This window comes from Drosophila sechellia, chromosome X (assembly GCF_004382195.2).
Source record: "Drosophila sechellia strain sech25 chromosome X, ASM438219v1, whole genome shotgun sequence".
Taxonomy (NCBI): Eukaryota; Metazoa; Arthropoda; class Insecta; order Diptera; family Drosophilidae; genus Drosophila; species Drosophila sechellia.
Genome location: NC_045954.1, coordinates 14,583,725 through 14,598,910, shown reverse-complemented (window position 1 = coordinate 14,598,910; position 15,186 = coordinate 14,583,725). Strand labels below are relative to the sequence as shown.

Genomic DNA, 15,186 nt, shown 5'->3' with positions numbered 1-15,186 from the left:
TTTAAGAATTTAATATTTTTGAATAAGAGTTAAAGAGAAAAGAAAGAGAGTAATTTCATGAATTTCCAGCATCATTTTGTGACATTCAGTCCGCATCAATGTTGCGGCAGCAAAAATGTTGCCAAGCAGCATCACCAAATGTTGCCCTCTCTCCGGCAAACCAAAAGCAAAGCAAAGCAAACGCAAACAGTTTCGACCGAGCGTTTGCCAGGTAAACAACATTGAGCGGCGCAAGCGAGCGATTTCAAAGCGATTCCGAGGCGGTACGAAATCGAATTCAACCGAAGTGCGCGTCGGGCCTTCGTTGTTGTTGTTTTTTTTTCAGTTACACTCTGTTGTTTGAGAGTGCGAGAGTGAGCGAAATAGAGAACGAGAGTGGGAGTGGTGCGACAAGGAAGGAGCACCAGCCTCCTTTGAATATTCAGTGCGCCAGGACGAGAGAATCGAAACGAAACGAATCGGAACCAAACGAGAGGAAACGAGACTTTTGCAGGACCTTTTTGGGGGCAATTGGCGCGAGGACGTCGCCGCGGCGAACAGAAACACGCTGGTCGTTGACCAAGTGGCAACGCAGCCCGGAGAATCGGCTTTGGGATTGAAGAATTGCCCAACTTTTTCAATAGAATCTAGAGTATCGTATCGAATTATCGTATCGCATCGAATCGGATAGACTGAAGCCAAACTGAGACTGAGAATTGGCAGCTGTTGCATGCTGTTGCGGCAGACTCAGTGACGCCGCGAGTGACGTCGCCGTGTCTTGTTTTTGTTGCTTGTTTGTTTGGTGACCCCGACGCGAATCGATCCTCGCGAGTGTGTGACCGAGACAGCAATATATACACATTATCCTCTGATAAACAATTGAAGAAACAGTGCAAGAGATAAAGAGTACGAGGTATTTCGCATTCGAGCCAATGTACGTAATTGCCGCAAACGATCCCCCATAAGCTTCGAATATTCCCAATTCATAATTAAAGATTAAATTCAATTAAAATGAAAACAGGAAGGGATTTTACAAATTTTCCCAACTTCATGCGAACCTTATCATATTTTTGGTAGTTCAACTTGTTGTTAAAATAAGTCAAGTTCCTTTACTTTTTAGTCCGACTTGCTTTTAAGACTTATATAAAGTGAAAATGTTGGTTTATATAAACGTGTACTGTTAAAATTTGTTGAATAACTCAACGTTGCTTAAGAGTTTAATACTGATATCATGTAAAAGGAAAGTGCTTAAGGAGAAGAAATTAAGTGTTGTTATGTACAAAATTTTAAGGAATTTTTCTTTGCTCGGAGTCATAAACTAAATTTAATATGCTCTAATTTTATATTTAGTAGAATTCGTACAATAGAATTATGAATTATAAGGTTCTTGGCATTCTCGGCATTAAAAAAGATTATTTGTTAGGTGTCCTTTGATTAAAAGTAGGGAATGTGAGAAGCTTATAGGGCAAGGATAGTCGCCATCAGCGTCGACTATATAGTTTTCCATTTCCAATTCAGGGTCAGAGCGACAGGAACAAGGATGGGCCTGCTCCTGCCCGTTATCCTGGCACTGGCCATCGGATCCTCGGCCGCCGGCATATCCTCCAACGATCCCTGCTACTTCGAGGGCAAGCCGCGCAAGTGCCTGCCCAGCTTTGTGAATGCCGCCTATGGGAATCCCGTCCAGGCATCCAGCGTTTGTGGCGCCCAACAGCCGGAGCGTTACTGCGAACTGTTGCGCGACGGGAATGCCGGCGAGTGTCGTTCATGCGAACAGCAGCGGTACGGTCCGGCGGCATTAACCGATCTAAATAACCCCAGTAATGTGACCTGCTGGCGATCGGGTGCCGTGAATGTGCCCCACGACCCGGACAGTGCGCCGCCGGATAATGTGACCCTAACCTTGTCGCTGGGCAAGAAGTACGAGCTGACCTATATATCGCTGTCATTTTGTCCCCGCTCGCCGCGTCCCGATTCGCTGGCCATATTCAAGAGCTCGGATTTTGGACAGACCTGGCAACCCTTCCAGTTCTATAGCTCACAGTGCCAAAAGTTCTATGGACGACCGGATCGCGCCAAGATATCCAAGTTTAATGAGCAGGAGGCCAGATGCATCAATTCGCAACATGATACGGGCGGCGCTGCCCAGCGATTTGCCTTCAATACCCTGGAGGGTCGTCCGTCGGCCAATGATCTGGACTCCTCGCTGGTCCTGCAGGATTGGGTGACGGCCACGGATATAAGAGTGGTATTCCATCGCCTTGAATTGCCACCACAATTGCTGAAGGTGAAAAATGCGAATGCCTTTAGCGATGAGATGGGCGGCAGTCGCGAGGAGGATGAGGATGATGATGCGGATCTGGAACTGGACGGCGAGCAGGATGAGTACGACTACAATCTGCAGGACAACGACAGTGCCGATGCTGGGTACGATGAGTACGAGGAGCCCAAGAAGCATTTGGAACTCGATGACGATCACCTGCATTTGGACTATGCCAGTGATGGTGAATCGGTTGTAAAGAGGCAGGGCAAGCACAAGGGTAGCGCCTATGAGAAGCACTACCAGAGCAAACTGGCGGCCACCACGCCCCCACAACAGACGCCCAAGGTGACGCCACCTGGCAAGGCCACGCCGCCCAGCACAGCTGCCCCCTCTGCCGTCGCCTCCGCGGTGACCTTGCCCATTTCGCAGCATTACGCCGTATCGGATTTCGCCGTCGGCGGACGATGCAAGTGCAATGGTCACGCCTCCGAGTGCGTGGCCACCGTCAGTTCGGGATCAGGAACGGCCCTTTCAGATCAGGACGATGGCCAGGACGAGGACACGCCCTCCGCCCCCTCGCTGGCCAACCACTTTGGTCGCAGCACCCAGATGAGCGCCAAACTGACCATGACCTGCGCCTGCAAGCACAACACCGCCGGACCGGAATGCGAACGCTGCAAACCCTTCTACTTCGACCGACCCTGGGACAGGGCCACCGACAACGATGCCAACGAGTGCAAAAGTGAGTACTTATCCAAATAGATATTATAACTAGATTCATAAGAATCTCACTGAATCCCAACGGATTCTACAGAAGTGAATATTCGACTTATCTTACTCCCAACATATATCTCATTTTAATGGGCAGGGGAAAATGTAGAAATGTGAGATAGTGTTATCTGAAACATATACTTTTCAGTAGTTCAAGAGGTATATATATAACAAATAACAAATGCAACACATTTTGAATAGCAAATTTATGGGGATCTCGACTATGCCGATGATAAAGCATGAATTGATTGAGTAGCACATATACTTTCATTGAAACCGAATTGTGGAACTGCCTCAGTGCCATTGATATTGATCTTTGGAGCTGCCCTCGGTCAAGAGCAGAGGTCTTTTCATGGTCACTCACACTGGTCTCGGAATTGGACATTGGTGCGATTGAGTGCATTTGCAGGAGGAGATGGAGCACGCGTTGGAGGAGGATGGCTGGAAAGTTGGGGACGGCGATTCGAGTGGCGTTTTCAATTGCGAGCATTGTGTGCTTGCGATTGTGGTTGTGCCAGTGCCCTATGCTCATCCTTTCATCATCACTCCAGTTTCGCATTGCACTTGAGCACTTTAGCCTTGCACTGGCAATCGCCATCGATGCCATCGCCTCCACAGCTCCCAATTGCCATCCACATTCTTCTCCTTTTGCATTTTTGGTGTTTTATTCGATTTTATTTTACTTGGAATGTCGGCACGATTGTCCACACATATGTATGTACATACCACTCAGTTGGCACTGGGAATGTGACCCAAACATATCGGGATTTCTATCTGCTTTGGCCAGCGCCCATCGACCATCATCGTCATCATTATCCCATGCGATGTTCACCATTCGGTATTAGCACTACTTTCAGATCGCCTTACCTTTACTGCCACGCCCAACTAGACGCCTCCTTGGAGGGCCATAAATTACTAACGATTAACTTTTCCGTGGACCATTGACGTCCACGTTGTTGTCCTCATCCAGAATTAATCAAAAGCCAGCCAAGTTGGGGGAGTGGACCAGCCCAAAAATGGGTGGTGCAAAGTTGATGGAGAGCGGGGTCGAAGGTCAGCTTAAAGACTCAACGGAACGTCGGTCGGCACTAATTTATGGCTTATGGCAAAAAGAAAGAAAAAAGGAAAATCCCATGACAATTGCCGCTGGAAATGGCCAACGAGTTGAAGCGGAAAGGATTAGCTTGAAGAAGGAAAATGAAGGGAATTACTAGGTATTAGTTATTTGCTAGCTACTAACTAGGAATGGGCTATTTTCTATCATTTGGCAGAAACCCCTACTACTCAGAATGTAAACAATTGAGAGTTTCATATATTTAAATTAGATTCGAGTGCTTGGTACTCTAGTCTGGGGATTGCCAAGTAATGTCGGTAAATCTCCATGAACAAAGCGCCCCAGATCCCGGCCAGAAAATTTCCCTAAACTCTTTAACCCATGGCCAACGGCCCTTAATCGACCTTGAAGCTTACTAAGCTGAATAAGCCGAAAGTTGTCCGTCTACTTTTCCGTGCTCTTCCATCAGCGTTTGCAACCACCGCGAAGCATTTTTGGCTGGATGGATGATGGGATGGGGCTGTGATGATGGTAGCCAAAAAATTAATTTTCTATGGCTTAAATTTGAATTAGTCTCCGCCGGAATCCCGAGTCCGGACTTCATTACAAATGCAACGAAATAAACAGCGCGGGGGCACAAGGACAAGGGGTTGCTGGAAAGATGGAGCGCTCGGAAAGTGATAAAAAATATTTATGTCTGGGCGAAATTCCAGCCGCCGGCTGTCCTTGTTCCTATTCTGTCCCATTTACCCACCAAGCCCATCTGTCTAGCGCCCCACTCCACAATCTCCTCCAGCTGACCACTTGGCTACTGGAGAATCAGTCGGCTCCAAATATCCACAAAGATTTACGAACACAGCGGATATCGCGCGGCAAACAATATGCATAACAAGAAAAAAAGATTTTCTTGCGACACCGAAAAATGTTATACTACTCACTCTATATTTGAGAGAGTTTTAAATATTTCAAAAATTAAGCACAAATAAATGAATAAAACTAACATTATAAATGAAATGTGTGCTTTGCGGGCGGCATATCATATTTCGCTGAAAATTTATTGTTTATAATTACAGGGTAATCTTGAATGACCTCCTCTTGAGGAAACTAAGTCGTGCGACAAAATATGGTATCCAGCGGATAGAGTAAACATTGAAAAAGGAAATGGAAGTACAAACACAAACATTTTTCTACCTGCTGCCGTGTGGCTTATCTCGCGCCCCCGTCCCCCGTTCACCACTTCCATTTCCACTCCACTTTGCCCAAAATGCTTTATTCCGATTTGCTTTATTCGTTGGCGATTTGTCTCGATTCCGTTTGCCCAAAAATTGCTACCAATTCCATTCCATGGTTAACCCGCAGTGGTCGCAGTGCACAGTGGCTGGAAACTGATTTTTTGCAGCTTAAATTTAAATTTTTACAATATTTTAAGCGATTTCAAACTCACTCACTCAAACCTTTGTACACGATATAAGCATAATATTAAACTTTTTATAGGCATTCTACATGTTCAAATCCTTCTTTATTTCATTTAATTATTTTGTGGCTTTAATTTTAATTAATTTAATTTTTCTGCATTTAATGGCAACCTGTGGCCCACTGTGGCTTAAATCGCCTCATTGGCTCGCCGCTCGCGGGTCTCTGGGGTCGAGTGAAGCGCATCTAATGCGAGACATCTGTTAATTTTTTGGCAGGCTGCAATCGATGCCATGGAGAACCAGGAAGCCAAGGGGCATCCGATTCGGCTGTGTCCCCTGACCTTAGCATTTTTGACTGGACTGGACCGGACCCGCTCCACCCTCGAGATGAGAGATGCTGCATTGTTTATTACATTTATTTGTGTGTGATTTTCATATGTTTACTATTCGCCCTCGGGGGTGAGTGTATGAGTGTGAGTGTGTCCTGAATGGCGAAGTGAGGGTGTTGTTCATGTTTTTCCCTTTTCCGAGGGCTGTTCGGTGTGTTCGGGCGCGACTAATTCGCTGCGTTTACATTTGCAAATTCCGCCTGGTAATCCCGGCAGCTGTGCGCATTTAACGTGTCCGGGGGGGAAGAGGTGTAAACGGAGCCACGAGCACACTCGGAATCCCCGGCACCCACAACTGACTTGCAACAAATTGCCCCAGCTTAAGTTGCAAAGGCACTAATGCACTTCGAAAAAATACTAGCTAGCAGTCAATCACGCTAATGTACTATGCTTCTTATGTATTAACTAGTATTTATATGAGTAAACTAAAAGATCGTGTAACCATTTCTTGCAGTGCAGAAGAAACAGTTGTAGCAAACAGTGGCAGCAATAGTTTGGCAGTTAAGTTGTTGCACATACATATGCAGCACGCAGCAGCATCCTGCATTCTGGGTTATTCTGGCCGAGGCGTTTGGCAAACCGAAAGCAAAATGCAACATTTTATTGCATAACCGCAACACTGCGGCTCTGTGCCACACCTCCCTCATATCTGCCTCTTCAGGGGGCAGAGTGGGCGTGGCGTGTCAATGTGATAAAATGCTGGCAGCTTCCATTTCGCTTGTTGCGATTGCTTTGTTTTCTGCCTACCGTATTTCTTTTTTTTTATGTTGATGGTTGGGCGGATGCCTTAAAGTGTGTGGCAGCCAGAAAACAAAAAATATAAAAGTTAGCTATTTTAAAGGAGTCGTGAAAAAAATTAAAAAAAAAAAAAATAAGGGGGTGGTGGGCAGAACATGGAAGTGCATAATGAGTGTCCTTTGTGTAGTGGCAAAACTCGGCGACTGTACTTAATTTGCATGCGAGGGGTCGGGTTATGTGGATGTGATTTGCACTGCTGAATGGCTGGAATTTAAGAAATTCGCTCTGGGAATCCTAATAAGGCTGAATTACATCCTTTGTTTGCCATGTGGAAATGCTTTTGAGTGTTCATTTTATTTGCGAAATAAAAAACTATGTGCTCGGTGGAGCGCACCAAAAAGGACTCGTCTAATGGAGACGAGAGCATGTTGAAAGGACACTCGTGCAAATTGAACGCACAAAAGACGAGCGATTTTAAAGGATATGCAATATAATTGAAAGCAACTATACTTTTTGCTAAAAAAAAGGGACATTTTCCATTCAGATCAGTGTCATCTGTGGATAGTTCTTTTTATTTCGATAATCATTTTGAATGAAGGTAACAGGAAAGTACTTCTGAACTAGATTGAGATTGAATTTACTGGGCAGCAGCATGCTGTACTCTGGCTTATCCTCGGGGAATTGCCGCAGATCCTTGCAGTTCCACCACTACACTACCCCATTCCATTTGCCCAACGTCCAACTGTCCAACCATTTCCGGACTAATGGCTTCGCCAGCACTCTAATTCCTTTTCGCCCAGTGCTAGTGTTTGATTCATCACTTTTACTTCTATTTAATTGCTCCCCCGAGCGCGTTTCTCGCCAGGATTGCCGCTGAAAAAGCCAGCACTTATATTGCATTCTACTTGTATTGTTTTGGCGAAACATCCATTGGGTATTGCCCTTGCCATTAGACCTTCGACCATCGCCCTTCGCCCTTAACCCAGCCAAAAACGATAAGTTGATGACTTTTTGGCATTTTCGCTGGCAACTTGAAACCTTTCAACTACACCAAACTGTGAGCCACCTCCGCTTGCCCCATCATTCTCAGCCACTCGATTTTCCCCCTGGATGCCATCAACGCCACATTCCTTCGTTGTCGTTGCCGTCGTCTTGTTTTTCTTCTTCTTCCACTGATGCTGCCGCTGTTTGTTGCATATTTTCTGTTTCTGACTTTTTCTCAAGCAATTACTTTTTAATTTGCGCAAGCATTTGGCGCCGGCAAAAAAAAATCAAAAACAGCAACAATGCAGCGTGTCGGTAGTTGCCACGCCCCCTTAAAAGCCGCCTCCTACTGCAGCTACACACACACAAATATATAAACAAAGCTACTTGTCTTACGTTAAACTTTCGGCGCATTCATTTTGTCGAAAAATGGGGCTTCACCACTGAGAAAAACAGGGATCTGTGGATTATTACTAAACCTACTTATTCTAAGAAATAGTGCAACATTTAGGAACGATTAAAATAGTTCTTAAAACTAATTATACCCAGGCAAGCTGACAACATGAATGATTCTTGGCTGCACGCATTATATTCTCCTCAAATCGTGCTGGTTTTGTATCTTTTACTATAAAATAAAAAAATGCAGATTGAGCTTTAATGGCGATGGTTATATAGAACAAGTTTCCAAAGTACATTATCATCCGATTTTTGGCCAACCAAAAGCAGATAACTTTAAAATGGCAAATGGTTATTTCTGGATTCTGGAATCTAGAATCTAGATTTGATTTGCCTCAGTGTGAACGCCTTATGGCGAACTCACTGGCTTTTATTTTATTTTTGTGGTTTTTTGGACAGCAAGCGGCTTAAGCCATAAACCCAACGCCCACGCGATTCGTTCTTCGTTCTTGGGTTTTCCATGTGGAGGTGTGGAATTATACAAAAATTGGTAGTGGATGTGATTGACCGCATCAAGTCGTGTTTTTATGACTCTTTTGGCCAGAAGCAGCAGCTGTTGCAGCTGTTTTGTCTGCTTTGGCTGCTTTTTGTGGTTAAGAGACCGAAATACCTATCCTATCGACCATCATCATCCGCCGCTCTGGGCCACAACCGAGCACTTCAAAGAGCTTTTTGGGTCTGTCGTCATCGCTCCAATTAGTTTTCGTTATAAAATTTAAATTGTAATTTATGATATCAAACAAACTGGCCAAATTGCTTCGCTGCCGTGTTGCCTTTGACGATGTTGCTGATGTATCTGACCGCAGAAATGGCAGAAAACGATGAAATACTCTTTGGACGTACTAGTTGTTAATTTATTGCCCGATTGAAGTAGTCTATTTGCATATGCAGACAGTGGTTGCTAGGCGACTTTTAAGCTTGGGAAGGAGTCACACCAAATGCAATCAATCAAATGGATTTGGAATTAAGCGATTTTAAATCAAATCAATATTGGATTTGTAAATCAGTGAAAAAGAAAATGTGTAATGATTAATACAATGAAATTGATTAAATTCATTAAATTCACCCTGAGATTTCCAGCAAGCTGTGTACCTCTGGTTTTCCCCCAACCAACCATTTATTTGCTGCTGTTGCCAACGACAGAAGCATATTTCAATTAATTTGTGCGCTTTTCACTCCGAAAAGAGAGAAATTTACTTGGGTTTTTTGTTTTGGCTGTATGTGCTGCTGCTTTGTTTTCCTTTGCCATTTCCCCTTAGTTTTGTTTGCTTTCATATTGTTTACCCTGTGCTGCTGGGGTTTGGTCCTTCAAGAATCGTGGTCCAAAACCCCCAAAAACGGCCAAAAAGTAGTATACATATACATATATATGTACACATATTTTCCCTGTTTTCCCGCATTGTTTTCACTGTGCTTTGCTTTTGTTTTCACTTTTCCGAGGTTTTCCCACTGGCAACATGGTAAAGCGACAAGATAAACTGCATTTCGTTGCCACAGAGTTGGAGAATTCAATTTTTGAAGATAATTCCGTTGTGCACTTATTGAATACAGCCCTCTTGAGATACTCACGGTTAAATGGGTTAGTAATAATGCTACAAATTACAGCGAATGATTCACACGCTTGGGTACTTTAAAAATCATTCCACAACTCTAATTACACTATGACCCTGGGCCACAAACTCGACTTCTATGTATTTTTTACTGCCCTCAAGTTCATTGAGTTTGCAGTGCAGTTGAAGCTGCAAGTTCACATTTGTGCACTGCCATTCATTATTATTCACTAATTATTCGAGAGCTCTACTATTCACATCTTCAGCTTCTTTTGCTTTGAATTCCTCGTGTGTCAATTCTTTTCATTTGCATTGAACTGTGCAAATTGAATTTTCCAACGTGTCTACTTTTCACCCACACAACCAGATGCACTTAAAGAAAAAATAATGCAACTTAATTAAATGTATAAAAATTATAAAAAATTCCTGATTCAGATTAACTTCTGCATATATAAATAAATGATTACTTTGCACTTAGGATTAAATAAAACCCATGTCCCATTCTCTATCCGCATGTGTTAAACTCAGTCATTTAGATATATCTACACTAAATCCCCCCACTCTTTTGGTTCGAAAAACAGAAAAAGTATCTTTTCTGTTTGTGCATTTCAAACTGCGCTATCTTTGCCGGGAATCCTCTTTTATTTATGTCATGTATCCTATAGATACATGCCTCTATTTCACCATTCCACCGCAACATTTTTTTCTCTAAGCCCCGTCCGTGTTTAGCTGCAAATTGCAATTAGTGTTGACTTATGCTGCTATGTTGCCTCTGCTTTGCCAACGCTTTTCCCCCATTTTCTTGTGGCATTTGCGGGTTTGTTTCGGCTGCAGCCGCTCAATATCTCAGTTGCTCACTTGCTCAATTGACTCAATGAAAATGCAATTTCTCGGCCTGCACTCCCTTCGACCTTCCGGTTCTTCTTCTTCTGATTCTGCGGCTTTGTGCAGCATTCGGAAAACTCTAGGAAAATACTGATACTACTGCCCGCCCAATTCTGCCCACCTGTGGCCTGCTCACCTGTGAAAAGCCGCCGTCCGGCGGTATTTTAATTGCCAAATGCTTTGTTTTACGCCGCACCCGATCCAAAAACAACACGAACAACGTTAAAACAACCAACAAACAACTGCGATTACATACACTCAGCAAAATGGGGCGGCTGCATTCGCTTAGTTCTGGGAAATTTATAGAATTTCAAGCATGGAAGCAGATAGTATAAATAAGCTAAGGTTGTAAAATAATTTCTAGGATATATCAGATATATTTAATGTTCAATAAGCACTGCCTATTTTTTTTCTCCGAGTGCCAAAAGGAACTAAACAGAAATAATGTTTGGTTAGTTAGTTGTCGGTTTTATTTCCCAGAAGCCGCCATTGCAGCCACACAGAACTTAATTTAAAAGCAATTTTCATAGCAATCTAAATGAATTCGGGGGAGAAATGGGCAACGGATGAGGGGGATTCCAGGATGGTGGGGGGTTGACAAATCGAATGGCGTTGTCCCAGGCTCGTTTACAACTTCTCCAACCCCCCTTCACGAAAAACACCAGAAAATCTGCCCGGCTCACCACCTCGTTAGCTACCTTGAAAATTCACATAAATTAAAGGCACGGAAAAACTATTAAAGCATTTTGTCGTGCCATGTGTGTGTGTGTGAGTGTGAGTGTGGCCCCTTTGAGAGTGTGTGTTAATGGAGAAAATTATATGGTGCCGAGTGTAAGATGGGTTTTGTGGCTTCAGAAGGGGATATAATAGTTGGGGGGCAGCTATTACAGGCCAAAAATTTGTACCCAACATTCAAATGCCCCACTTTAAAATGTCGCAAGCTAGAGTGAATCGTGAGTTGAATAGGAATGTGAATAGATTGAAGTGAATAGTGTGAAATATTAATTTGATTTTAAATTAAATACTTAATGAGATGCTTTTCGAATCAAAGTACTGGAATAAAAAGGGTTTGATATGTGCTAATAAACTTAAAAATCAAACATTCAATTGAAGGAAAATATTCACTTGGCACAAACCTCCTAAAGTTTCAACCAACCGAATCCACTGGGAAAGTACAAGTGCGGAAACTGAGAAAAACGCATAAATATGCTGGCTTGTTAGTGGGAAACTGGCATGGTCGTAGCACCTCTAGACCCATAATGCGATCGGGTGTGAGGCAAACCCATCGGGGAGTCCCAATACACGCACCTAAATTAATTTCAAAGCAGCATTCGGATTTTTTTACCAGATGGGAATTGGGAATGGAATGGTGTGGCGTGGAGCTCTTAATAAGTTGCAGCGATTTGTTGCCTGTCTGTCGAGGCTTCACTGCATTCAAGTGTTAATTACTTGCCATTTGAATTCGTTTTCCAGTTCAGATCATACATTTTCCACATTGCACAATGTAATGTTGCCTTTTTCGGATGCTTTTTGAATTTGTTTCCGTTTAGAATCGCAGCTTGTGTAACCTTGCTGGATTTCGCGTGTAATGGAAGACAAATTTTGTTATTTGCACGTGGGCCGCTAGCTAAAGCAGGCTCATTCAAAAGCGGGGTCTTGGTAAAAGGCAGTTAAAACTGTGGCACGTAGTCGTTAGCGTTGAAAAGCGCGAAAGCGTAGCATTGACTGCCAAATGAAAAGCCAGGCAAATAAAAGCCATCCCAAAGAGCAGGGGCGTAGTAAAGTGGATTGGGGGGATGGACACAAGGGGCATAAAAGGGGACGCGCAGTCCAGAGATTCGATTACACTGACCATAGCTGGTGCTGGTGGTGGGGTAGGGGGAGGGGCTCTGCCACGGGCGGGTGGCGGTGACAAACCGCAGAATCATGCGGCCTTCGGTTAGTTTGAATCCCTTTTGCCTGCAAAAGCATTTCAGATTCCATTTCTTTGCCCCTCGCTGTGTTCACAGTGCATTCTGGTGTATTTTTTTTTTGTTTTCTCCATTTCCGTACTCTCTGGGGCCTTTTGCTTTGACTTCTGGGTCCTCGGGATAAAAGGGGGGCTTGTGGATCGTCCAGGGGCGTCGGTGGTGCCTCGGACTGGGGTGGTTAGTTGAGTGCGTCTCGTTGCACTTCATTGAGCCGTGCAAGTGTTAAAAGTGTAGCAAATTGCGTGGTTTTTATGCATCGAAGATGCATGAATGGCGTGGAGACTCCAAAGGGGATAGCCTGCATGTGTGTGGCTATATCTACACAGATGTTATATACACACACATCGTTGGGTGTGCGCTTTCATACAGACTCCAATTTAATGAGGAATGCATCCGACGATCCATTGGAATTACTTTGCGGTTGAGCTCCACTTAGATTTGTGGCTGCCTGATTGCATGTTCCCATTTCATCGAGTTTTTCATGGTCAGTATTGTAGTGATATATTATACCTATGGAACGTTTGTGTGGTTCTCGTTTTATGAATTTGTCGTATTTGTTTTCAAAACTCTCAATTTTATGATAACAAGAATATTCATTTCACGCAATTTATGTTAGCTTTTGTGAAGTTTACCCTTTGCATGTAAATATCTCTCGCATCGATGATAAATCATAATTAGGTCCAAGGAAATTAAAACACAGACTGCCAAACTTTAAGCTCTTCAGCTGAGGATAATTTAAATTTTCTTATTCGATTTCCCATTCCATTTCACATGGCCAGACTATCCCGGCAACGGCATATTAATATTGAATTATTTGTCATTGCCCAGCGGCAGCTCAAACAATGGAAAATTAATTGACGACTTCATTAACTTTCAAATGAATATGCTAACAAGCGAGGAACAACAACGCCAGCATATCGATAGGACAGCAGTGAAAAAAGTTATACAAACGGGGAAAATAAAAGAAAATTTCAGGCCAATTTAATTTTAAACTGTCGCTAATAACTTTCGACCCAACAGTTGCCAGTGGGCGATAAACTAATGAAGGCTTAAATGATGTATTGTTGTGGCACCAGGGCCCTAATGAGGTGGTAAGCCCACCGAGCGTTGCAATAAAATGCAGGCTAATTAAAAAAAAAAAAGGAAAAACCCCCGTCTGCACACACAAAAGTGCTCAACATTTTACATGAAATGTGTAAAAGTCGAGTGCTGCAAAGTTGTTGGCGAATGAGTTTACCCTGTAGCCAATATATACCATCGATTGCATAACTATTCATTCCTATTTGATTTGAATAATAACTTTATTGCAGGTGTGGGGTGGTATTAAAATATATACTGAACTTAACTTCAAGTTTATAATATTAATGCATTTGATATGCAACCAATATACACAATGTAATGGCCAGAATTATAGGGTACTCTTGGAAAATTGGCAAAAACGTTTGGAAACAGCTTAACAAAGTGATTTAGTTTTCACTCCAGTCCCTATGGTTCATTACGCATTATTTATGGCCGTAAAAGGTAGCCGAACAAAAAGAAAATTTACCCACACACGCAAACATTTTGGATGGGAAAAGCCACCACCCACTTTAACAAATATAAACGCACTCAGACAAAAAACAATAAAATGCGCTAATAAAATCTCACATATTTTTGACTTCATTAAAATGTTGCATGTATAATTTGCTGTTCATGTGCCACAAACACACAAGCATAAAGTTATTATTAGCATAACTAAAATGGTGAAAAAGGTGATAGTTTAAAAACATTTCATTCAAATGAAAACATTCAGAATGCATTCTGGATGCGGCGAGTAGGCAATTTATATAGTTAATTGTCAACATTTTCAACACAAAATTTCGAAACGAAGAGGAGGAAATCAAAAAGCCACAATGCCAAAAACGTGACTAGGAATACATTTTCGTAATTACATTTTTTGGCAGTTGGTAAAAATATTTAATTGGGAAAAAATGCATAGCATCATTCAAAGCCGATTGAACCAATATAATTAGGCAATAAAATTGAGAGACATTCGCATATTAATAGCGAATAATATAATAATAATAATATTACTCCCTATTCATAATACTTTTTTGTACAATGGCCGGAATTTGTTCATTTTTGGGTGCCATTGTTTGGCTCGATGGCATTAAAGTCGTTAAACAATCGCAAATACTCAAATACTCACTCTGGCACTCGTGCATTCGAATGCCTATTCATTTTCATTTCGATGCCGATGCCACAAAAAGCCGCACAATTAACAAGAATCGTCGGCTGCTGCTGATTGGATGGAATTTCGGGCTATATATATGTATATATATATATCATATATTCGAATAATCGAAATCAGGGGGTGGAACCGAAAGCAGGAGTAAGGAAATTTATACGCGATAATTAAATCGAATGCATTTTTAAGCTGTGCACGAATGATTTTGATTGATTTCGTTGCACTTAAGTGCCTGCATTTTTCAACGGCGCACATGGCGTATGAGTGATTTTTTACGATTTAACCCATTAAGCGAGCGAAACATTCTATCGAATGATTCCCTCAACTTTCGCTTAATATCGCCCATTAATCACCTGACTCCTGTGTGTGTGTGATTTTTTTCTCCAAACTAAGGGAACAATTGATACGCCGTGTTAACTTTCATTGGCCATTTAACACGCGTGTGAAAACGGAGGAATCAAATGGATTTTACGGTTTTTTAAAAGCTGGTTGATGCGGTTTCATC

At 42.6% G+C, this 15,186-nt stretch overlaps 1 protein-coding gene across 1 annotated transcript in view; it reads left to right on the top strand.

Annotated features, from left to right (window-relative positions):
* The first annotated feature begins 204 nt into the window (after positions 1–204).
* Positions 205–15,186, top strand: part of LOC6619548 (netrin-B) — a 65,009-nt gene continuing 50,027 nt past the window's right edge. The window contains exons 1-2 of the mRNA XM_032724885.1: positions 205–913; positions 1,498–2,984. Of these exons, the coding sequence (XP_032580776.1) occupies positions 912–913; positions 1,498–2,984 (1,489 nt within the window). The 5' untranslated portion in view covers positions 205–911. The remainder of the gene's footprint in view (positions 914–1,497; positions 2,985–15,186) is intronic.